This window comes from Mobula hypostoma, chromosome 6, assembly GCF_963921235.1.
Source record: "Mobula hypostoma chromosome 6, sMobHyp1.1, whole genome shotgun sequence".
Lineage (NCBI taxonomy): Eukaryota > Metazoa > Chordata > Chondrichthyes > Myliobatiformes > Myliobatidae > Mobula > Mobula hypostoma.
In genome coordinates, this window is record NC_086102.1 from 83,012,590 (window position 1) to 83,036,882 (window position 24,293).

General features: G+C 42.1%; 1 protein-coding gene across 1 annotated transcript in view; it reads right to left on the reverse strand.

The window, feature by feature from the left end:
• wwc3 (WWC family member 3) overlaps positions 1–24,293 on the reverse strand; it is a 242,686-nt gene that overhangs the window by 125,772 nt on the left and 92,621 nt on the right. The window contains exon 2 of the mRNA XM_063051088.1: positions 12,409–12,518. Coding sequence (XP_062907158.1) covers positions 12,409–12,518 — 110 coding nt within the window. The remainder of the gene's footprint in view (positions 1–12,408; positions 12,519–24,293) is intronic.

A 24,293-nucleotide genomic window follows, 5' to 3' on the forward strand; every position in this document is an offset into this window, starting at 1 on the left:
GCAAAAGCTGCAATCTGAAGTTCATGCCTGCTAGTTTCATGGCCAGCAGGCTCTGGAGTCTGTAGATGTAGGATCTTGCAATCTTGGCCTAACATGACAAAGTCAAAAAAACGGCGATTGCAGGCGTGAATCCGATGGAGGATGAAATAACGGGTACGACCATTACAGGCGGCGAAGAAAGTGTCCCGAAGGTGTGGAAGGGTCTGGGATAGGGACACCAAGTACCTCCTCATGGCGGAGAGAGTCGCCTTCAGAGCTTGACGGGAGAAGCGGCGAGAGGCAGAGTCAATAAAATGTGAGTACCTGGGATCCTCAGAAGGTCCAAATTGAGAGGCTTGGAAACGAATCCTAAAGCCAACTGGAGTAAGTTGGCGATGGAGGCACGTTCCAAGAAAGGATATATGGCTGTGATAGCGAGTCTGAGTGGTTGAAAAGTTGAAGAGTCGAAGAAATTACAGATGGGGAGCAGTGAGAGATGGTTTCACTGAACTCCCGTCGAAGAGAGGATCTAAACTTCTTCGGTGTAGGCATCACTGGAAGAGGCTTCGCAGTAGTGAATTTAAACGCAAACAACAGGAATTCTGCAGATGCTGGAAATTCAAGCCTTTTTCTCCCTCTGTCCCTCTGAATATACCTCTTGCCCATCCTCTGGGTCCCCCCCCGCCCCTTGTCTTTCTTCCCGGACCTCCTGTCCCATGATCCTCTCGTATCCCTTTTGCCTATCACCTGTCCAGCTCTTGGCTCCATCCCTCCCCCTCCTGTCTTCTCCTATCATTTTGGATCTCCCCCTCCCCCTCCAACTTTCAAATCCCTTACTCACTCTTCCTTCAGTTCGTCCTGACTATAAGAAACATTGGTATATTGTTTTAAAGATCCCTGGGCTTGAGCAGAAATAAAAGATTCTCACAATAGACAATTTAACACTGAAATGGTTCAATATTCTGCAATGATTTGGTTATCCAGTCCTCTTTACTGCTTTTAATATAACTTTCTTAGTCTGCTCTCTCAGAATATGGGTATAACTCTTCATATCTTGAAACCCCTAGTCTCCAGTTTCAATCTCATGCACAACTTCTTCAGAGCTAATCCACAACTTCTCTCTACAGTTGACTTTGTATCTTTGATGGGAACACACAAAATGCTGGAGGAACTCAGCAGGTCAGGCAGCATTTATAGAAAAGTTTTGCAAATTTTCTTGTGTTTGTATCTTTGATGGTGTCCATCAGGGCACCCTTTACTGCCTTCTAGCAAGCTGAACCACTCCAACTCTCTTGCTATTTCACCCATCAGGGGATAAAACCTGCTTTCAGTCCATCTCACCCCAAATGTAATTCTGACTCCCTGGACTCTGCCAGCAAGTGTTCCTTCATTTGCGAGCACATCTTTGCCATCCATGAGCTTAATGAGCATGACCAACCAGACGACATGGTCTTGTATGGTCATCTGCACACCTTTGTTTCCAAGTGCTGCCTTCCTGCCTGGCCACAGCTCTCCTCTGTTGTTGCCACCAAGCAATCTGCAACTCCAAGTCACAGGTGAGTCTGTCCTCCATTCTTCTGACACTTCCTGCTCTGAACATAACATCCCATTCACTTGTCATATACTAACACCCAGACAAGTACCCTTAAATTTTATCATTGATCTATTTTCAGTGTATCATCATCAAGAGACTTCAGGGGTTGCAAGGATCATCTTCAGTGCTTTCAATCTCCATCTTGCCCTCTGTCCTCAATTCGTTGTTATCCTGATCACTTCACAACCCATATCAGTGTTAAATCCTGAACTTTTTCATCTCTTGGTCTCACTACTACCAGTAACGAGCTTGAATGAATTTTTTGAGGATGTGATTAAACACATTGATGAAGGTAGAGCAGTTCATGGATTTCAGCAAGGCATTTAATAAGGTACCCCATGCAAGGCTTATTGAGAAAGTAAGGAGGCATGGGATCCAAAGGCACCTTGTTTTGTAGATCCAGAATTGGCTTGCCCACAGAAGGCAAAGAGAGGTTGTAGATGGGTCATATTCTGCATGGAGATTGGTGACCAGTGGCGTGCCTCAGGAATCTGTTCTGGGACCCCTTCTCTTCGTGATTTTTATAAATGACCTGGATGAAGAAGTGGTGGGACAGGTTAGTAAAATTTGCTGATGACACAAAGGTTGGGGGTGTTGTGGATAGTGTGGAGGGCTGTCAGAGGTTACAGCAGGATATCAATAGGATGCAAAATTGGGCTGAGAAGTGGCAAATGGAGTTCAACCCAGATAAGTGTGAGGTGGTTCATTTTTGTAGGTCAAACATGATGGCAGAATATAGTATTAATGGTAAGACTCTTGGTAGTGTGGAGGATCAGAGGAGTCTTTGGGTCCGTGTCCAAAGGACACTCAAAGCTGCTGCACAGGTTGACTGTGTGGTTAAGAAGGCATATGGTGCATTGGACATCAATTGTGGGTTTGAGTTCAAGAGCCAAGAGATAATGGTATAGCTATATAGGACCCAGGTCAGACACCACTTGGAGTACTGTGCTCAGTTCTGGTCACCTCACTACAGGAAAGTTGTGGAAACTATAGAAAGGGTGCAGAGGAGATTTACAATTATGTTGCCTGGATTGGGGAGCATGCCTTATGAGAATAGGTTGAGTGAACTCGGCCTTTTCTCTTTGGAGCGACGGAGGATGAGAGGTGACCTGATAGAGGTGTATAAGATGATCAGAGGCTTTTTCCCAGGGCTGAAATGGCTGACATGAGAAGGCACAGTTTTAAGGTGCTTGGAAGTAGGTACAGAGGGGATGTCAGGGGTAAGTTTTTTTTCCCCACACAGAAAGTGGAGAGTGCGTGGAATGGGCTGCCGATTGCTGAGGTGGAGGCGGATACAATAGGATCTTTTAAGGGGCTCCTGGATAGGTACATGGAGCTTAGAAAAATAGAGGGCTATGGGTAACCCGAGGTAATTTCTAAAGTAAGAACATGTTCGGCACAGCATTACGGGCCAAAGGGCCTGTATTGTGCTGTAGGTTTTCTATGTTTGTTTCTAGCATCTCATCCCTGATTTGTTGACTCTCCATCAAAGTCATTTTCCATCCCAAATCCCTTCTATATCTGACACTGGAAATAGCTACCTCTCAACTTGTTCATTTGGAAGGAAAAGTTTACACCACAGAGGAGACTCCTTACACTTACTAAAGGTCCTTATGCAAAGTCCTCACAGCAGCCCAATTAATTCCATCTTGCGAGAACATCCAATATATACTCTTATCATATCCAAGTACTTTCTTCTGACCAAAGGACAGCATTCCAACCATATCCTTCATTCCTTAGATTAGCACGTCCAACAGTAGAAAATACAGGTGCCTCTGGACAAAAATAAAGTGTTTCCCATAAAGGAGCAACAATAACACAATGGAAATAATTGACTAGTTAATTCCGATTAACGTTTTATTTCTGTGCAAAATCTAATAGATCAACTCAGTTTTACAAAAGAACAGGTTGCTCTGGAGGTTTGACACCACACAGGCATCTTCTCAATCTCCATTAATGGTCCTTAACAGCACATCCTTCTTTTCCTTTCTTCCTTCTGTGATTATCCAGCTTCCCTTTTAGATTTTTAATATTTTTCTCACCCATCCCTTGTACTAGCATCTTCTACATTCTGATATCTCTCTGGGTAAAGAACTTCCTGTATAAAACTTCTATTGGTAGTTCAACTCTAGCTAGTCTCCCTTCACATGGACTGTCTTACTCAAGGTTCCTCATGAGGTTTCTCAGAAAATAACAAGGGCCAATTATCTGGCACGCATATACTGATCAGCGTTTTAAAACCATTGACAAAAAAATTGATTGTTATATTAGGTTAGTTCAGTCACTGAAGTTATTTTGGCCATAACTTGGAAAGAAAGATAAACTCAATTGAGTGGTGGTTACTGTCTTGACACCGTGAAGGCGGCAACAGGGCTCGCGGACAAGAACCAACTCTGATCGTCAGCTTGGCGGTCAGAGACTTCAACCTTACAGACTTACTGGGTTGTACTAGTCTCGATGTGTGCGTGTCTACATTTCACAACATCAGCCAAAGGTCATGTCCTCTAAAGCCTGAGTCAGCTTAGCTTTGAAGTGATAAGCTAGTATAAGTAGTCCGCTTATTACCTTCACTTACTGGGGAATGCAGAAAAATGTTTTAACAGCAAAAATGATAACTAATGAATCAATCATTGATGTATGAGTGAAAGTCCTTCACCCACTTCAGTGACAGATTATCACTTTGTGTAAGGCAATGAAAATTTTTTGTGGGAGCAAGGGATAGTTCCAGTAACTGAGTATTGGAATAAAGATATTTCGCTGAAAGTTGCTGGACAGATTTTAAAAAATAATTTCAAAAGGGATGAACGAAATGTTGGGTTTTATTTAAAGAGGCCTAGGTTAGCTTCAGCAGTATACAGTTCTGATTAGACTCTACCTGCATATTTTCAGGAGAAGGCATATTGGAAGAGAAGTTAAAATACACCAAATAGGAGGTTGAATTATGAGGTCAGGTTGTATAAACAGATTTTTATTTGCTTCAAGTTGATGAATTCTGAATAATCTCTTCTAGAAATTGGATGGGGGATAGAGGCATACTGTCTGCTGGTGACGGATTCAGACATAGTGTTAGAGTGTTCATGGCCATTGCTCACCAATAAAGTAGTGGGATCATAATAGAATGGTGAAAGTAATCAGCAAGTTAGACAGCATCGAGGAAAAAGAAAAGTTAATGGCTCCAATATATGACCTTTCCTTAAAAGTGCACAAGTTGGAAATGAAACGAGATTTAGGTTATAGAACAAAGAGGTGAGAAAGAGATCACTGATAGGGTGGCCCTGGATGATGCAAGAGATGGTGGCACCAGCAGAGAGAGAAAGGTATGTTTGGAAGAGAAAAGAAAGAAAGGAAGAAATAAAGAAAATGAATGCAGGATGTGAGAGTTAAGACTGGATTGGCTATTTATCTGAAATGGCTGAAATCAGTAAAGGGGCCCGAGAGCTATAATGTGCCAAATTACAAGATGAGATAGTGTTCACCAAAACAGCGTGAGTAAGCCAAGGGCAAAGGAATCAGCCAAGAGTCAGGTCGAGAATCAAAGTGGCATCAACTGCAATTTCGGGGTCACCCATGTGGGTGAAAGGAGGTGCAATGCAAGCAGCAGTGTAGAGGGAAGGATGTTGTGAGCTGCACACACAGTACAATAGGATTAGTATGAATAAACCGCTGCTTCACCTAGAAAAAGCATTTGGATCCTTGGTCATTCAATGTGACCACAACTGATCTAACGTCAGCCTCCGCTCCATGTTCCTGTTCACTCACTAACCTATCAATTCCGTGCATTATTAGTATCCATTAGTGACTGACATCAAAATGGAAGACAGTTCCAAAGATATTCTGAGAGAGGTTTTGTCTCATCTTTGTGACAACTAGGCAACATCTCATTTTTCTGTAACAAGTTTCCACAGTAAGTTTTGATCTGGCAACTCCTGAAATATCTTCTTGATATCTAAGCACTGGTTCCACTTTCTCCAAAAGAACTCCAATAAGATGGTTAAATGCGACTTCTCTTTCATAATCCACGGTACTTGGCACAAACACCTTGAATCTCTCCTAGTGACCTAAAATAGAATCTTTAAAAACTGCTTCTAATACTTTCCCCTTTATAGATGTCAAACCGGCTGCACTATAGTTTCCTCCTTTCTGCCTTCCTCACTTCTTGAATTAAGAAACTGCAGAAATTCAAATTTTAGTTTTTAATCTAAGGGAATCTTCCCTAAATCTAAGGAATTTAGGAAAATTAAAATGAATGCCTTGTTTCACCAGCCAGTTCTGTAAGGATCCTTGGGTGAAGTCCATCAGGACCTGGAGGCTTTCAGCTCACATTTGTAACGAAAGAAAAGGGAGGAAGTAATCTTAGTCTTAGTGGAAACCTGGACTTGCTCCCCAAAAAGCTACAGAGACTAAGGCATCAACTGAAGTTTTTCAAGCAGAGATCGACTGATTTTTGTTGCAATGGATAGCAAGGCTTGTATTTTGAGTTGAATATAAATTAGCTCTAACCTAACAGAGGAACAAGCTTCAGTACGCTGAGTCTTGAGTCCTATTCCTGTCTCCTTTAACACCAGGCTGTTGCTTTTGGTCTGGTTTTACCCTTCAGCTTCTTTTCTGAATTTACCATCGAGTACTTTACATGAATGTGGAGAATAAAAGTGAGATTTTTGTAGGGTTAGTGTAATCAGTACTTGATGGCTGGCAAGACTCAGTGGACCCTGAAAAGCCTGTTTCTTTGCTGTATGACTATGATATTGAAGCCTTATAAATATTTTTGGATCTTTAATGAATGCATAAAGTTAAAAACAAAAGGAATGTAGATTACATGCATAGTAATTGAACTTGTGTTCACGCTCTGACAAGAAATGAAACTGTCTATATTACTTATGACAGCCGACCAATGGTGTGGTGGCATCCACACTGGACTTTGAGGCGGGTGGCTCTGGGTTCAAATCCGGCCGCCTCCTTGCTCGCTTTCCATCCGTGTTGAGTTGAACATCGAGCTAGCAACTTGGCCTCATAAAGAAAGACAAAAATGCTAAAGAAACGACAAGGTTACCGCCTGATGCACCACAAGGCGCAGAAAAGGAAAAACAACAATTTATTACTGATGAGGCAGCGGAACTTATCAACTGCTGAATATCTTTAGCAAATGTTTGCATGACAAGATATCGAGCCGGATGACTGGGAATGTACAAATGAAGTGAAGGAGGAAATATTGAATGGGTGATTACGTAAATATGCAGCAAAACAAAGTTGTAACATCTATCTGATGTACGTGCAAACTTTCAAAAACAAAACTTTCATGTAAGGGCACATTGACTTCCTCTGAAAACTATGTGTGGGCTCACGAGGTCATGAAGCAGCAAGGTACAAGACTGTGGCCTCCAGCAGCTTCCTTCTTTCTGGACCTGCCATTGCAAATCAGTTCTGGAATCCAGTGCCAAATTGTGTACCCAGCTGTTCACCGATAGCATTAGTGCTGTGATTTTTATATGAACACCAGTTCAGGATGTTATCACATTCTTGATTACCTGAACTGCTCATCCTCTTCCCCATCCACCCTTACCCCTAGGCAATGATGTTTATGATGGCATTCAACATGCCTTTTACAGTGATGTTTTTTTTACAAATGCAGGCTGATTGGCCCAATAATGCAGCTGTTTGCAAAATAAAGGCATATTTTCAAAAGGTGGATTTAAAAATCCTACTAAACAATGAGACCCAGCAAGGGCTGGAAAAACATCCAGCTGTAATCAGTTGCAGGATAAATAAGGTTTGGTTTCAGCAAGATCAGGAAATATGTTTTCAATCACATCTTATCACATTATCTACACGGCAAGGGTGATTGTACAAGGCTAAGTAAGAGTAATTCTAATGCTAAGAAGCCTACAGACCTGAGCAAGATCATCAGAGAAAGCTATACAGGGATCTATTTAATACACTCCTTCAGGTCCAACTTAAGCATTCATTTGCCCAGAAGCTGCTACCAAGTAAGCAATGCCCTCGCATCATTTTGACACAGGTGAATACAGTCACAACCACCATGCAACCTTGTTCCTTCTTGTGTGTAAGGATACAAATGTTTTTTGTGGGTATTTGGTTATTTATAACCTTGATGTTTGGCCCCTGCCCCGAAATCATGTGGGCAGCTGTCAGATAAAATAGTTTCCACATTTTAAGCCACCTGGTTAAGTGAAGGTTGTTCTCCAAAGGTGGTGACCACCTTCATGTATGGGATCAGCTGAAAACTATTGGTGGAGAAAGGGTGGCAGAGTGTCATTAACCCACCCCAAAAGCTGGTGGGGTGGCACTTTTTGTATTGTGCCTGCTATAGGAAAGGTGTCATTCAACTGGAAAGGGTGCAGAAAAGATTTACAAGGTTGTTGCCAAGTCCAAGGGGATAGAATTCTTGGAAGAACTTGGACAGGTTAGGACTTTTCTTTTCCCTCCTGGAGTCTAGGAGACATAAGAGATGATCTTATAGAGTTGTGTAAAATCATGAGGGGCATAGATAGGGTAAATGCACACAGTCTCTTTCGAATGATTTTCCAACCCTTGCAGAGCACAAGTTTAAAGTGTAAGCAGAAAGATTTAATAGGAACTTGAGGACAACTCTCCTTTATGCACGAATGGTGGTACATACATGGAAGGAGCCTCCAGAGGAAGTGGTTGAGGCAGGTACATTGACAACTTTTAAAATTCAGTTGGACGGGTACATGGATAGGAAAGGTTTAGAAGGTTACGGGCCAAATACTGGCAAATGGGATTAGTTTGGATGGGCATCTTGGGCCAAGTTGGGTGAAGGGCCTGCTTCCATGAGATCAGAAGATATAGGAGCACAATTAGGTCAGTGAGCCAAATCGCACTTCCTTGACATACAACTATGACCAATAAACCCCAGGATCTCTATGGGCTGAGGAAGGGACAGGTTCACTGAATTGTTAACTCACAGGCAGATGTACAATTATTGCAAATACACTCAACCACATAGACAGGATACCTTGATACTGTCACTCCTCCTCCACTTGAGAACCCCTTTGTAATTGAACATGGACTAGGAGGGCAGGTGCTTAAAAAAATGCTTTTATTAAAGATCCTTCTGTTATCCTCAAGATGACAATGACCTCATCTGATGCACAACACCCTGGAGTCAAGCCCAACAGCACACCACAAAAGAAAGCCAGTCAGTGGCTTGCAGGAAACCTTTTCTAATCCCATTTGCACAGCCTGCCATTACTTAATAACTTGATTCCAAGTCATTCAGTTGATTTTGGATCTTGTCCTGATAGACAAACAGACTTGATGCACTGGTCTAGGCATCATATAGGCACAATGCTGAGGTGTAAAAAAATTGAACAGTTGGTTGACATTTTAAGCTCGGTTTACTTTGTGGAGGAAATATTTCACAGTGAAATCTTCTGAATTTAAAAGAGAAATAAATTAACATAAACATTAAATTCATCATATTATTTAAAAAATGTACCAAGTAAATAAATCATTTTAGCTATACTAAAACAAATTTTTGGAGATGTTACAACACTAGGCAAAAATAATTCAAGTGACAATTTACAAAAAGGATAAACAAAGGAGCCTCTTTAATTGCAGCCTGCTTAAACCACTTAAAAAGGAGCAATATATTCAGAGAGTCAAAACTGAACAGAGCAAAAACCTGATTTTTTTTTTCAAAAAAAAATACATCCACTGATGTTCTAACACAGCTCTGGTGGGCGGGGGGGGGGGCGGGGGTTAGATTTCAGTAAACGATTCAACCCACATGCAGCTGACTAATAAGGAAACTGATCATAAAGCCATTAGCAGTAGGAACAGCAGTAGGCCATTCAGCCCTTAGATCCTGCTTTGCTGGAAAACTCATGCAACTCACCATCCTTGGCTCAATACAAGGAGGAAAATAAAACATGAACACTCAGTGGGCATATTGCAGTCATGACCATTAAATCATTGTTGATCTGCACCTAACTCTACTTACCCACTTCATATCCACAATTCCCAACAAAAAATCTATCTTAATTTTGAAATATTTATGGGGACAAAGAGGATATGGAAGTTCTGGAAAAGGCGTAGAGGAGGTTTACCAGGATGCTGTCTAGTTTGTTGAACATTTTTTATTTCCATCTTTTACAGTTTCAAAATAACAAAAAAGGAAAAGAGCCTGAATCAAAAGTTTGGACACCCTGCATGGTCAGTACTTAGTAACACCCCCTTTGGCAAATATCACAGTTTGTAAACGCTTTCTGTAGCCAGCTAAGGGTCTTTCAATTCTTGTTTGGGGGATTTTCGCCTATTCTTCCTTGCAAAAGGCTTCTAGTTCTGTGAGATTCTTGGGCCGTCTTGCATGCACTGCTCTTTTGAGGTCTATCCATAGATTTTCCGTGATGTTTAGGTCAGGGGACTGTGAGGGCCATGGCAAAACCTTCAGCTTGCGCCTCTTGAGGTAGTCCATTGTAGATTTTGAGGTGTGTTTAGGATCATTATCCTGTTGTAGAAGCCATCTTCTTTTCATCTTCAGGTTTTTTTACAGATGGTGTGATGCTTGCTTCCTGAATTTGCTGGTATTTAATTGAAATCATTCTTCCCTCTACCAGTGAAATGTTCCCCGTGCCACTGGCTGCAACACAAGCCCAAAGCATGATCGATCCACCCCCGTGCTTAACAGTTGGAGAGGGGTTCTTTTCATGATATTCTGCACCCTTTTTTCTCCAAACATACTTTTGCTCATTGCAGCCAAAAAATTCTATTTTAACTTCATCAGTCTACAGGACTTGTTTCCAAAACGCATCAGGCTTGTTTAGATGTTCCTTTGCAAATATCTGACGCTGAATTTTGTGGTGAGGACGCAGGAAAGGTTTTCTTCTGATGACTCTTCCATGAAGGTCATATTTGTGCAGGTATTGCTGCACAGTAGAACAGAGCACCTCCACTCCAGAGTCTGCTAAATCTTCCTGAAGGTCTTTTGCAGTCAAACGGGGGTTTTGATTTGCCTTTCTAGCAATCCTACGAACAGTTCCCTCGGAAAGTTTTCTTGGTCTTCCAGACCTCAACTTGACCTCCACCGTTCCTGTTAACTGCCATTTCTTAATGACATTACGAACTGAGGAAACGGCTACCTGAAAACGCTTTGCTATCTTCTTATAGCCTTCTGCTGCTTTGTGGGCATCATTTATTTTAATTTTCAGAGTGCTAGACAGCTGCTTAGAGGAGCCCATGGCTGCTGATTGTTGGGACAAGGTTTGAGCAGTCCGGGTATTTACAAAGCTTTGAAATTTGCATCACCTGGCCTTTCCTAACAATGACTGTGAACAAGCCATAGCCCTAACAAGCTAATTAAGGTCTGAGACCTTGGTAAAAGTTATCTGAGAGCTCAAATCTCTTGGGGTGCTCAAACCTTTGCATGGTGCTCCTTTCCTTTTTTCCCACTCTAAAATTGTACAAAACAAAAATAAACACTAATCTTGCTTAAAATGTTGAAAAGAATGTTTCATATTTAACTTCATGACTTTTGGAGATCAGTTCATCTTCTACTCACTTAACTATTCACAGTAACAGAAACTTTGACCAGGGGTGCCCAAACTTTTGCATGCCACTGTATATATACATACACACACACACACACACACACACACACACACACACATATACACAGACACACATATACACATACAGACACACAGAATATACATTTCTTATCGTAATTTACAGTATTTTTATTAGGTATTGTATTGCTGCCACAAAACAACATATTTCATGACATACGAGGGGTGATTGATAAGTTTGTGGCCTAAGGTGGAAGGGGTCAATTTTAGAAAGCCTAGCACATTTATTTTTCAACATAGTCCCCTCCTACATTTACACACTTAGTCCAGCGGTCGTGGAGCATACAGATCTTGGACCTCCAGAAGGTGTCCACAGCAGGGGTGATTGATAACTTTGTGGCCTAAGGTAGAAGGAGATGAGTTATACAGCTCTCGTTACATGCACATGCAGTTCAACTCTTTGAGTGATTATGCAGAAAATTTGAAGTTAATAACTCATCACTTAATAATGCATCAGGGGTGATTGATAAGTTCGTGGCCTAAGGTAGAAGGAGATGAGTTATTAACTTCAAACTTTCTGCAAAATCACTCAAAGAGTTGAACTGCATGAGCATGTAACAAGAGCTATATAACTCATCTCCTTCTACCTTAGGCCACGAACTTATCAATCACACATGCTGTGGACACTTTCTGGAGGTCCAGAATCTGTATGCTCCACGACGCTGGACTAAGTGTGTAAATGTAGGAGGGGACTATGTTGAAAAATAAATGAGCTAGGTTTTCTAAAATTGACTCCTTCTACTTTAGGCCACGAACTTATCAATCACCCCTCATGTGGCAGTGATATTAAACAAGATATTGATTCTAATACTGTTTTACATAGAATTATAGCCTGCGCCAGCCTGTATGTGGAACTGTGTATCCTGATTTGACTATGATCTAGCTCTGGATTAAGACTCCCATCCTGAAAGCTCTGGATGTAACTAACAGAGGAAAAGGTTTCTCCGCTTCCAGCCTACTGAATTCCTTTAATTTTGACAGAGGTCTGTCACCATCCTCAACCTGTAAATGGACACTGTCCATCAGTTTGTATGTGTGTGATGGGATTATATATCCAAAGTCAATGACAATCCTAAGATACAAGAGACAATCATTCACAGCTAGAGGATAAACACTTTAGGAGGAGTAAAGCTGAGGGGATACTGATTGAACATTATGGCCATCACATTGCCATTATAATGCAGTGCAGAAACACCGTGCTCCACTTGTAGAATGCACACTTATACTCACGGTTGATGTGGTCGATATAGTAGATACCAGCCTGTGGATCGTAAACCACTTCCCAGCCCAGTGGCAGTTCGTCACCAACACAGTCAGCAAACGTCAATGGCTTGGTCAGTCTGAAAAAAAGCAAGAAAGGAGTGCACGGTAAACATCTGCAGTCTTGTCAACCCAGCTTCCAAATAAATACAACAGAAGCAACTGATTAAAAATATAACTTTGCCTTACAGGAGCAGAAATAACCATTCCCCCCCCCCCCACCAAAGGTTGTCTGCATTCAAATAGATCATTTCTGATCCATACTTTAATTCAACCAACCTTCAATAACTATTGATCAAAGGTAAGATATTTGCAGTTTCTCCTCAAACTCCTGACCCTATTTTAGGTTAAGGTTCAGATTTTCAGCATTCTTTATATGAGAGCTAGCCTGCCAAAATGGTGCTCATTCTAAATATAACATCAGGGCCTGACCTAGTAGAGGCCCTAGTTTCCCTTTGCAAAGATTAATGTGCAGACAGTTGTGAGACTTGACAAAACAAAGGTCAATATTAAGAACTACCCAAGCTCTATGCTGTGACATTCTGCAGATCCACAGAATCTGCTCCTCTTCTGCAATACTAAGTTACCATCCAAACCAAGTCCATAAGCCGCACATTGAATGGACAGTGCGTAATCATTTCCTTGCTCTACTATACAAAAGACGTCAGCACCCAACATACTTTTGCATCATCTCAGGAATGCAACAAATCTTGACCTTTTCTTTTAATTAAGCCCCCTCCTCCCCAAAGACAGCAGCTACTTGGCCCTGTAATTGTAAGGTTTTGTCACAGTTAACGCTATGAGGCAAAACTGCAGATAAATCATTCCAGGACTGGTGAGACATCTTCATATAACTGCCTCACAACCATAAACATTAGTTCCATGGAGTAGATATCCTCATCATCTACTCTCATGAATGATTGTGCTTCTCACTATGATCTCTTGCCAAATCAGCTCTCAAGGAGTAGATCAGAGTTGCACTATCCTTGAGCAGTACATCTGCCTCATCATGGCAGTGTTAGCTTTCTAAAACAAATACTCTACTGTACATTATATTCCTTTGCTATGTCTGTTATGTTTTGTAACTTCAAAATATGAAACTAATTCAAAGAAAACACAGGAGTCTGAAGAATACGGGTGTAGCTTCTAGTTTACTTTAAGCAAGGCAAGCTTGTATCACGTGGTAGTGTGATGACATGCAATTAATGTATTGTATATAAAACAGTAAAAAATTATTTTAAAGAATGCTTAATCAACAACCTATTTACAAGATTACTCAAATATTACTGAAATATTAAATAAACATCACCCCTCCCTGCTTAGCTATAAACTCCAACTCAATATAGAATGCATCTCAACTTGTATACACAGTATACTATATAATACAACTACTATATTAATATCCACAGCATAGAAAATTTTAAATTGCCCCATTCAGGTTTAAAGATTTAATCACTGTGGAGGATTCCTTACTCATGTGGGAGAACATCTTTCCTGACAAGGGAGGCTGTGAAACAATCTAAAGTTCTGGGACCTCCTCCATGGAGGTTGGAGGAATTGATTCTGAGACTGCAGGAAGTGGTTCTGACAGCTCTGGACACCTTTCTTCTCTTTTTCTCTTTGGATATACTTCAATCACTTTCTTCTTTCTCAATCTCCTTCTCTCTTTCACATTCTTTCTCTCCATGTTTTCCCTCCTTTCTCTTCTTCCAGTTTGTGCATCTTGATCTTGGGAAGATACATTTAGTTCACTGGAGTATTCTCTTACTAAACCTTCTGATGCTCCCTTTACGATCTCATCTCTCCCCTTGGTTTCCTCATCGACAGCATCATCCAATGGATCCTCTGTTTCCATATCTCCATTGACGCCTTTCTTTTTGGCCTTCCATTCATCCACCTGGGCTTTTACAAGCAGCTTTTTGTCTCCCACTTGAAGTTCTTGCAATATCCGTAACGCACGCAGAGCAGATTCTGGTTCTTCATAGTCACAAAAGCCAAATGCTTGTAACTTTCCTGAACATTCTTGAACTCTCTTCCGGCTTAAAACAAAACCACATTTCACAAGTTACAGTCAGATTAACAGATCAGAAGTTTTCTCAGATATGTTGTCTACAAAACCTGCTGTAGTCGGACCACTACTTTCGTCACTTTCACGCTTCCTCTGAGCAGCATGATCCTTCCCTGGTCCAATATGCTTTCCAACCCGAGGCACAGAGGTTGGCACCAACACCTGTTTGCCCACTGTTGGGCAACAGTTCATGGTGTTCGACATGGAGATAGGTGTGGCATCATCCAGTACCTTTCTTAATTCACTGAGTTTTTTTTCATTGCAGGGGATGTGACATGCAAATTGAGGATGGATCTCCAATCGAGCTGCAGCTGTCTCAGCCAATCACAGCCCCACAATGCTGGTCCTTCTGTTTTTAACCATATACAAGCTCAATGTGGCTTGTTGGTTGCTGTATTTCACAATTATGGTTGTCATTCCCACAGAGTCAACTTTTCTCTAGTACATGTTCTTAGATAAATATATGCAAGCTTCAGTTTGGTATCTCTGAAATGCTGTACAAGCTCATTTCATGGAATCACTGAAACAGCTGAACCAGTATCTAATTCTATTTTAATTAATTTGCCAGTCACTTCTGGTGCAAGCCATATTGCTGGTCTATTGTTAGTTTTCACATTGTAAATCTCAAGGCTACTCAGCCCTGTGTCACTCTCATCAGTATCAGATTTTCATCAACAGCATGCGCATTAGGGCTCCTTTGAAACTGTAACTTGACTTAACAGCTTTTTCTCTTCGCTGAGCAATCCATTGATTTTAGTCTGTCCTACATGCTCTTTGTACATGTCCTACTTTATTGCATTTTCCTACTCCCTGTACACCCATGACTGTGTCACCACCCACAGCTCTAATCTGTTAATTAAATTTGCCGACGACACTACATTGTTTGGGCTAATCTCAAACTATAACGAGGTAGCCTACAGGGAAGAAGTCATCACCCTAACACAGTGGTGTCAAGAAAACAACCTCTCCCTCAAGGTTGTAAAAACAAAGGAGCTGGTTGTGGATTACAGGAGGAATGGAGATGGGCTAACCCCTATTGACATCAATGGATCTGGGGCTGAGAGGGTAAACAGCTTCAAGTTCCTCAGCATAAACATCACTGAGGATCTTATGTGTTCTGTACATACCGGCTGTGTGGTGAAAAAGGCACAACAGTGCGTCTTTCACCTCAGACGGTCGAGGAAGTTTGGTGTGGGCCCCCAAATCCCAAGAACTTTCTACAGGGGCACAATTGAGAGCATCCTGACTGGCTGCATCACTGCCTGGTATGGAAACTACACTCCCTTAATCGCAGGACTGCAGAGAGTGGTGTGGACAGCCCAGCGCATCTGTAGTTGTGAACTTCCCATGAGTCAGGACATTTACAAACACAGGTGTGCAAAAAGGGCCCGAAGGATTATTGGGGACCCGAGTCATCCCAACCAGCTGCTACCATCTAGGAAACGGTACCGCAGCATGAAAGCCAGGACCAACAGGCTCAGGGACAGCTTCTTCCACTAGGCCATCTGACTGATTAATTCATGCTGATTTGAGTGTACTCTGTATTATTACATTGACTGTTTTATTTATTATAAATTATTAAGATTTCACATTTAGATGGAGACGTAACGCAAAGATTTTTACTCTTCATGTACCTGAAGGATGTAAGAAATAAAGTCAATTCATTCAATTCATCAATTCAATAAATCTGATTTGTTTGGTAAATGTGAGCCCTTGCCACAGAGGTAACACAATTTGTTCAGCCAGGCCACTTATTGTTTAGATGCTGCAATTCTGTTCACACTCATTTTCATTCCTGACTTCAACTCAATTGATTCTCTGTCTGCAGTTTCCATAGAGACAGCAATTTCCACTGCTCATTTAAATGTAAGTTATGATTCAGTTAGGACCCATTTTTGAATGATTTCTTTTAAGAATTCACAAACTACGTGATCGCTTAGTGTATCACTAAGGCCATCACCAAACTGACAATCTCTTCAATTTAGCCGTGTACGCTGAAAAGGACTCCCCTTCTTTTTGATTCCACTTATGAAACATAAAGCATTCTGCAATTAACAATGGCATTGGTTCAAAATGTTCCTGCATTACTTTCACAATATCAGGAAAGCTCACATCTGCAGGCTTGGTTACAGCACTCAAAATTCGAAGCAAACTGTATACTTTTAAACCCAGTGCACTCAGCAAGACTGGCACTCGCTTCTAATTGGCTATTTCATTTGCTTCAAAATACTGTTCCAATAGCTCAGTATACATGAACCAATTGTATAATCAAACTAGTCAACTTTTCCAACGTAACCAGCCACATCTAATTTTTTTGATTATCACCCAGTACACACTCTTTATGAACCCTGAATTCTTCCATTTACAGCCTTTACTTTTTAACTCGACCGCATCTTCCCTTCTGAAGACGTGTTGCTCTGTTTCGCCATCCCTTGAACCATTACTTTTAGTTTGAATGTCTCACTCCGCTTTCACAGGTCAGTTGCCATCTCAGGTTCAAATGTTATGTTTTGTAACTTCAAAATATGAAACTAATTCAAAGAGAACACGGGAGTCCGAATAATATGGTTGTAACCTGTAGTTTACTTTAAGGGTGGCGCACCTGTTTTATGTGGTAGCGTAATGATGTATGCAATTAAGATACGTTACATAACCTGTAACAAATTATTTTAAACGAAGTATGCTTAATCAACAACAGATTTGCAAGATTACTGAAATATCATATACACAACAATGTCCATACTTGCTGCCATGCAAGTACCATTCAGCAGCCTTTGTATAAAGAGATAGTGCTAGCAAAATGAACCAGGAAAACTCTCATATCTACAATACTATGCAATGTCTATTTTTATCCTACACTTCACGGACTACCAACCTACAAACTTATTATGACACAAGTGAAGGATATTCAGCCCATTCTCTCCCACATGCTCACCAACCCATCTTTCTTGTCAGGTTTATGTACACCAGGGGCAATTTACAGCGGCCTGCTAGTCCACGTGTCTTTGGATTGTGGAAGGAAACTGGAGCACCAGAGGAACACCCACCCGCACAGTCTCTAACTCGACAAAGGCAGTACCAGAGGTTAGGATTGAACCCAGAGCCCTGGAGCTGTGAGATAGCGACACTACCTGCTGCACTATCGTGCTGTCTCACCTAACATCTTCCCCTTGAGACAGGTACTCCTGCTGAAGGTGGTGGGAACCTGCCACTGTCAGTGAGACTTAGTCCGGATGGACACAACGCTGACTTATGCTGCTCTGGTCGTTCCGTTCCGAGCCTGGTCATTTTAAAATTGGTAAATGTGTTCTTAGTGTGAAGGCGCACAAGTTACACCAAGCAGTCATGTTTAAATTAAACCAAGCAGAACTCTTAAGCTGCTCTGACATTGGGGGAAGGGGGGGTGGGGAAGAGACAGAAACTGAGGGAAGGTAAGGCATCCAATTTCAAGCTGCCAGGAACGGTTGCATTGCAAAGGAGTTACAGCACTGGCCAGGCAAAACACCAGCTAGGCATTGAGATATTGTTCAACCTCATCTGCTCCAAAGTATGCAGGTGGTGGAGGTAGAGGAAGAGAGGTGGTCCTTCCACGTCACTGCAATGCCACTTTAAGTCATCCAATGCACACCACATGGATTTCCCCGCTCCGTCATCATCCAAGCATTTCAATCCATCCCTTCTTCTTAAAGCAAACCATTCCTGCTCTCAATTGGAAAAGAAAAGTTCAAAACGCATAGGCAGCAAGAAGACTGTTTACAAGAAAATGTCAAGTGCATTCCATCCCTCAAGGAGCAATAATATTACTTCCTTCACCTCGGCTATGAAAACTCAAAGCTCCTGCAGCTCTGGAATTTGGCTTTTACTGACAGCACAACAGCTCATCTCAAGCAGATCAGGAGATTAACAGACAGAAATTACATTTTGTACTGAATAATTTCTACTTTAACAAAAGGTGGCAGAGAAGGCAATGAGGTGAAACACTAACTGTCACTTCACTATTACAATGAAGAATAGGGGGAAATTTTCCCTGGAGTTCTTGCTAAAGACAGATAATCCGTCCATTTTCCTCATTACCATTTGTGGGAATCTGCTGTATGCCCTTTCCTGCCCTGTGTTTCAATGCTTGGTGAGTGACATCCTGAATTTATTACAAAAGGAATTACACATATGCAAGTTAGTTTTTTAAAATAATAATAGTTTGTCATATGAGAGATTAAGTAGACTAGACCTATAGGCATCTGTTAGTCTTCGTGAGACCATGGATTTGCGCCTTGGAATGTTTCCAGGGTGCAGGCCTGGGCAAGGTTGTATGGAAGATCAGCAGTTGCCTATGCTGCAAGTCTCCCCTCTCCAAGCCATCGATGTCGTCCAAGGGAAGGGCACTAGGGCTGATACAGCTTGGCACCGGTGTCGTCGCAGAGCAACGTGTGGTTAAGTGCCTTGCTCAAGGACACAACACACTGCCTCAGCTGAGACTCGAACTAGCGACCTTCAGATCACTAGACTGCAGCCTTAACCACTTGGCCACGTGCCAATGCTAGGCCTATTCTCTCATGATTAGAAGAATAAGAAGTGATCTTACTGATCTCAACCCTTAATGGACTTGAGAGGGAGAAATTGCTACTGGGTGCCCAGAGCCAGGGATTGCAGTCTCATATTAAGGAAGTGATCATTCAGGATAGAGATGTGAAGAAATTTCTTCCACAGATGTTGAATTTTTGGAATTCTCCACCCAAAAAGGTTACAGTGGCCCATACATCAAAATCAGAATCAGGTCTAATAGCACCGGCATATATTGTGAAATTTGTCAACTTTGCAGCAGCAGTACATGGCAATACATGATAAATATAGAAAAAAACTGAATTATACTAAATTAAAATAAGTAATGCAAAAAATAGAAATAAATTTAAACAAGTAGTGAGGTGGCATTCATGGGTTCAATGTCCATTTAGAAATTGGATGGCAGAGGGAAAGAAGCTGTTCCTGAGTCACTGAGTGTGTGCCTCATTCCTGATGGCAACAAGGAGAAGAGGGCATGTCCTAAGTACTGGGCTTCTTTAATGATGCACGCTGCCTTCCTGAGGCATCACCCCTTAAAGATGTCTTGGATACTACAGAGGCTAGTACCCATGATAAGCACAAAATAATCTGCAGATGCTGAGGTCAAAGCAACACTCACAACACGCTGCAGGAACTCAGCAGGTCAGGCAGCATCCGTGGAAAAGATCGGTCGACGTTTCGGGCCGGAACCCTTCGTCAGGACTGTAGAGGGAAGGGGCAGAGGCCCTATAAAGAAGGTGGGGGGAGGGTGGGAAGGAGAAGGCTGATAGGTTCCAGGTGAAAAACCAGTAAGGGGAAAGATAAAGGGGTGGGGGAGGGGAAGCGGGGGGGGGATAGGCAGGAAAGGTGAAGAAGGAATAGGGGAAAACACAATGGGTAGTAGAAGGAGGCGGAACCATGAGGGAGGTGGTAGGCAGCTGGGGGAGGGGACAGAGTGACATAGGGATAGGGGAAGGGAGGGAATTACCAGAAGTTGGAGAATTCTATGTTCATACCAAGGGACTGGAGACTACCTAGACGGTATATGAGGTGTTGCTCCTCCAGCCCCTTGGTATGAACATAGAATTCTCCAACTTCCAGTAATTCCCTCCCCCTATCTTCCCCTATCCCTATGTCACTCTGCCCCCTCCCCCAGCTGCCAACCACCTCCCTCATGGTTCTGCCTCCTTCTACTACCCATTGTGCTTTCCCCTATTCCTTCTTCACCTTTCCTGCCTATCACCTCCCTGCCTCCCGTCCCCCACCCCTTTTTCTTTTCCCTTTCTGGTTTTTCACCTGGAACCTACCAGCCTTCTCTTCCCACCCTCCCCCCACCTTCTTTACAGGGCCTCTGCCCCATCCCTCTACAGTCCTGACAAAGGATTCCGGCCCGAAACGTTGACTGGTCTTTTCCACGGATGCTGCCCGACCTGCTGAGTTCCTCCAGCGTGTTGTGAGTGTTGCTAGTACCCATGATAGAGCCAACTAACTTTAGAACTTTCTGCTTCTTACTTCGATCCTGTGCAGTAGCCCCTCCATACCAGACAGTAATGCAGCCTGTCAAAATGTTCTCTTCACTACATCTGTAGAAGTTTGAGTGCTTAGGACACAAACCAAATCTCCTCAAAATCCTAACGAAATATAGCTGCGGTTTTGTCTTCTTTATAGCCACATCGGTATGTTGCAAACAGGTTAGGTACTCAAGAGATATTGACAACCACGAACTTGAAATTGCTCACTCTCTTCACTTCTACAAGGATTGGTTTGTGTTCCCTCATTCTACCCTTTCCACAATTGGCTCTTTGGTCTTACTAATGTTGAACACAAAGTTGTTGCTACAACACCACTCAACAAGCTGGTATATCTGGCTCCTGTATGCGCTCTCATCACTATCCGAGGTTCTGCCAACAATGGTTGTATCATCAGCAAATCTATAAATGCCATTTGAGTTGTGCCTAGAACACAGTCATGGGTGTAGACAAAGTAGAGTAGAGGGCTAAGCACACATCCCTGAGACTACAATGGGATAAGGGAGGAGTTGGCTAATGTGGATTGGGAGCAAGGCTATTTGGTAGGACAGTTGAGGAACAGTGAAATACTATCAAAGAGATTTTTCACAGTGCTCAACAAAAGTATATTCCAGTCAAAAATAAGGACAGTAAATGTGGGGAGAGCCAGCCTTGGATAACTAAGGAAATAAAAGACAGTATCAAATTAAAAGCTCATGTGTACAAAGTCGCAAAGAGTAGTGGGAGACTGGAGGTTTGGGAAAACTTTAAAAAGCAACAAAGAACAACTAAACAAGAAATAAGGAAAGGGAAGATAGAGTATGGAAGTAAATTAGCACAAAATATAAAAACAGATAGTAAAAGTTTTTATAAATATATAAAGCGGAAGAGGGTGGCTAAAGTCAACGAAGGTTCCTTGGAAGACGAGAAGGGGAAATTGTTATTGGGTGATAAGGAAATGACTGAGGCATTGAACAACTACTTTGCGTCGGTCTTCATGGAAGAGGACAAGTCAAATATGCCAAAGAATGATGTTATGGACAAAATGGGAGGTGAGGACCTCAATAAAATCACTGTCACTAAAGAGATAGTCATGAGCAAACTAAAGGGCCTGAAGGTAGATAAGTCCCCTGGTCCTGATGGGATGCATCCCAGGGTGCTGAGGGAATTGGCGAAGGTTATAGTAGATGTGTTGGTAATCATTTACCAAAACTCTCTGGACTCTGGGCAGGTCCCAGTGGACTGGAAGACAGCAAATGTCACACCACTTTTTTAAAAAAGATGTAGGCAAAAGACGGGCAACTATAGGCAAGTTAGCTTAACATCTGCAGTTGGGAAAATACTTGAAGCTGTCATTAAGGAAGAAATATCAAAACATTTAGAAAGGAGTGGTTCCATTAGACAGAAAGGATTCAGAAAGATCAGGTCCTATTTGACAAACTTACTGGAGTTCTTTGAGGACATAATGAGTGCAGTGGATAGAGACGGATATCGTATACTTGGATTTCCAGAAGGCATTCGATATGGTGCTGCACAAGAGGCTTATAAATAAGATATGGATGCATGGAGTTGGAGGAAGTGTACTGGCATAGATAGTGGATTGGTTAACCAATAGAAGGCAGAGAGTTGGTATAAATAGGTGTTTCTCCGGTTGGCAGTCAGTGGTGGATGGGGTGCCGCAGGGGTTGGTGCTGGGCCTGCAGCTGTTTACCATTTACACTGATGATTTGGAAGAGGGGACTGAGTAAAGTGTAGCAAAATTTGCCGATGACACTAAACTGAGTGGAAAAGCAAATTGTACAAAGGATGTGGAGAGCCTGCAGAGGGATATGGATAGGTTAAGTGAGTGGGCCAAAGTCTGGCAAATGTAATACAATGTTGGTAAATGCAAGATCATCCACTTTGGAAGGAATAATAGAAGAGTAGATTATTATTTAAATGGTTAAAGATTGCAGTATGCTGTTGTGCAGAGGGACTTGGGAGTGCTTGTTCATGAATTGCAAAAGGTTGGCTTGCAGGTACAACAGGTTATTAAGGCGGCAAATGGAATGTTGGCCTTCATTGCGAGAGGGATTGAATTCAATAGCATGGAGGTCATGTTGCAACTATACAGGGTACTGGTGAGGCTGCACGTGGAGTACTGTGCGCAGTTCTGGTCTCCATACTTGAGGAAGGATATATTGGCTTTGGAGGCAGTGCAGAGGAGGTTCACCAAGTTGATTCCAGAGATGAAGGGGTTAACCTATGAGGAGAGATTGAGTCACCTGGAACTATACTCTCTGGAATTCAGAAGAATGAGAGGGGATCGTATAGAAACATATAAAATTTTCAAAGGGATAGATACGATAGAGGTAGAAAAGTTGTTTCCATTGGTACATGAGACGAGAACAGGGGGGACATTGCCTCAAGATTCAGGGGATAAGATTTAGTACGGAGATGAGGAGAAACTGTTTCTCCCAGAGAATGGTGAATCTGTGGAATTCTCTGCTCAGGGAAGCAGTTGAGGCTTCTTCACTAAATATATTTAAGATACAGTTAGACAGATTTTTACATAGTAGGGGAATTAAGGGTTATGAAGAAAAGGCAGGTAGATGGAGCTGAGCCTATGGACAGATCAGCCATGATCTTATTGAATGGCGGGGCAGGCTCGATGAGCCGGATGGCCTACTCCTGCTCCTATTTCTTATGTTCTTATGTGCCAGTATTGATGGTCAGTGAGGAGATGTTATTTCCAATCCACACAGATTGGGGGTCTTGAGATTAGGAAGTCGAGGATCCAGTTGCAGAGGGAGGTGCAGAGGATCACGTTCTATAGCTTTTTGATCAGGACTGTAGGAATGATGGTGTCGAACACTGAGCTGAGCATGACAGAAATGAATAGAAGATGAAAGGATACAAGATTAGTGCAGGAAAGTGGCACTAAGGAAAAAAGATCAAATGTGATCTTAATGAGTGGCAGAACAGAAATGTGGGCCAAATGGGCTGTCCTGCTTCTAATTCTTACACAAGTACATTACTGGTATTATCAGTAATTTAGTTTACCTGATCATAGCCCAAAGGTGCTACAAGGACAGGATGGACAAATTTGCACTGTTTTCTCTGGAGCAGCAAATGCTGAGAGACCTGATAGAAGCTTATAATATTTGGAAGGGCATAGATAGCACAGACAGCCATTACCCCTTTCCTGGGTTGAAATGTCTAATACAAGAGGGGATGGATTTAAAGGTGAGAGGGGTAAGTTCAAAGGAGATGTGAGGGGCACACAGAGTGGTGGGTGTTTGGAATGCATTTCTAGAGGTGACTGTGGAGATATATACAATAACAGCATAGCAGAGTTTCTCAGATGGGCACATGAACCGTGTAGGAAGATGGGGCTAGTTTAGTCAGGTGTTTAATTAGTTTGGCACAGCATCGTGAGTCCAAGAGCCTGTTCCTGTTCTATCGTTCCCCCATCAACGCAACACCAATTTTTGTATTATAAGATATACAAATTCTGAAAATACCCTACAGTAGCAGAAATATTTTAAGTCTACCAGGGGTTTCACCCAAACAAAGACAAGGAAAAGCAAAATATCCCCTCAGGTTACAGTTTGAAAGCTGAAAGCTTTTTTTTTTGAGATCTTTTGCACACAAGTTAATGATGATGAAGTTACTGGAATGACTGAGTATCACAGAATGGTCTTGGGCAAAGAGGGATATAAGCATGTAAAGTGCAATGTGCAACTCATGGCAATTTGCAA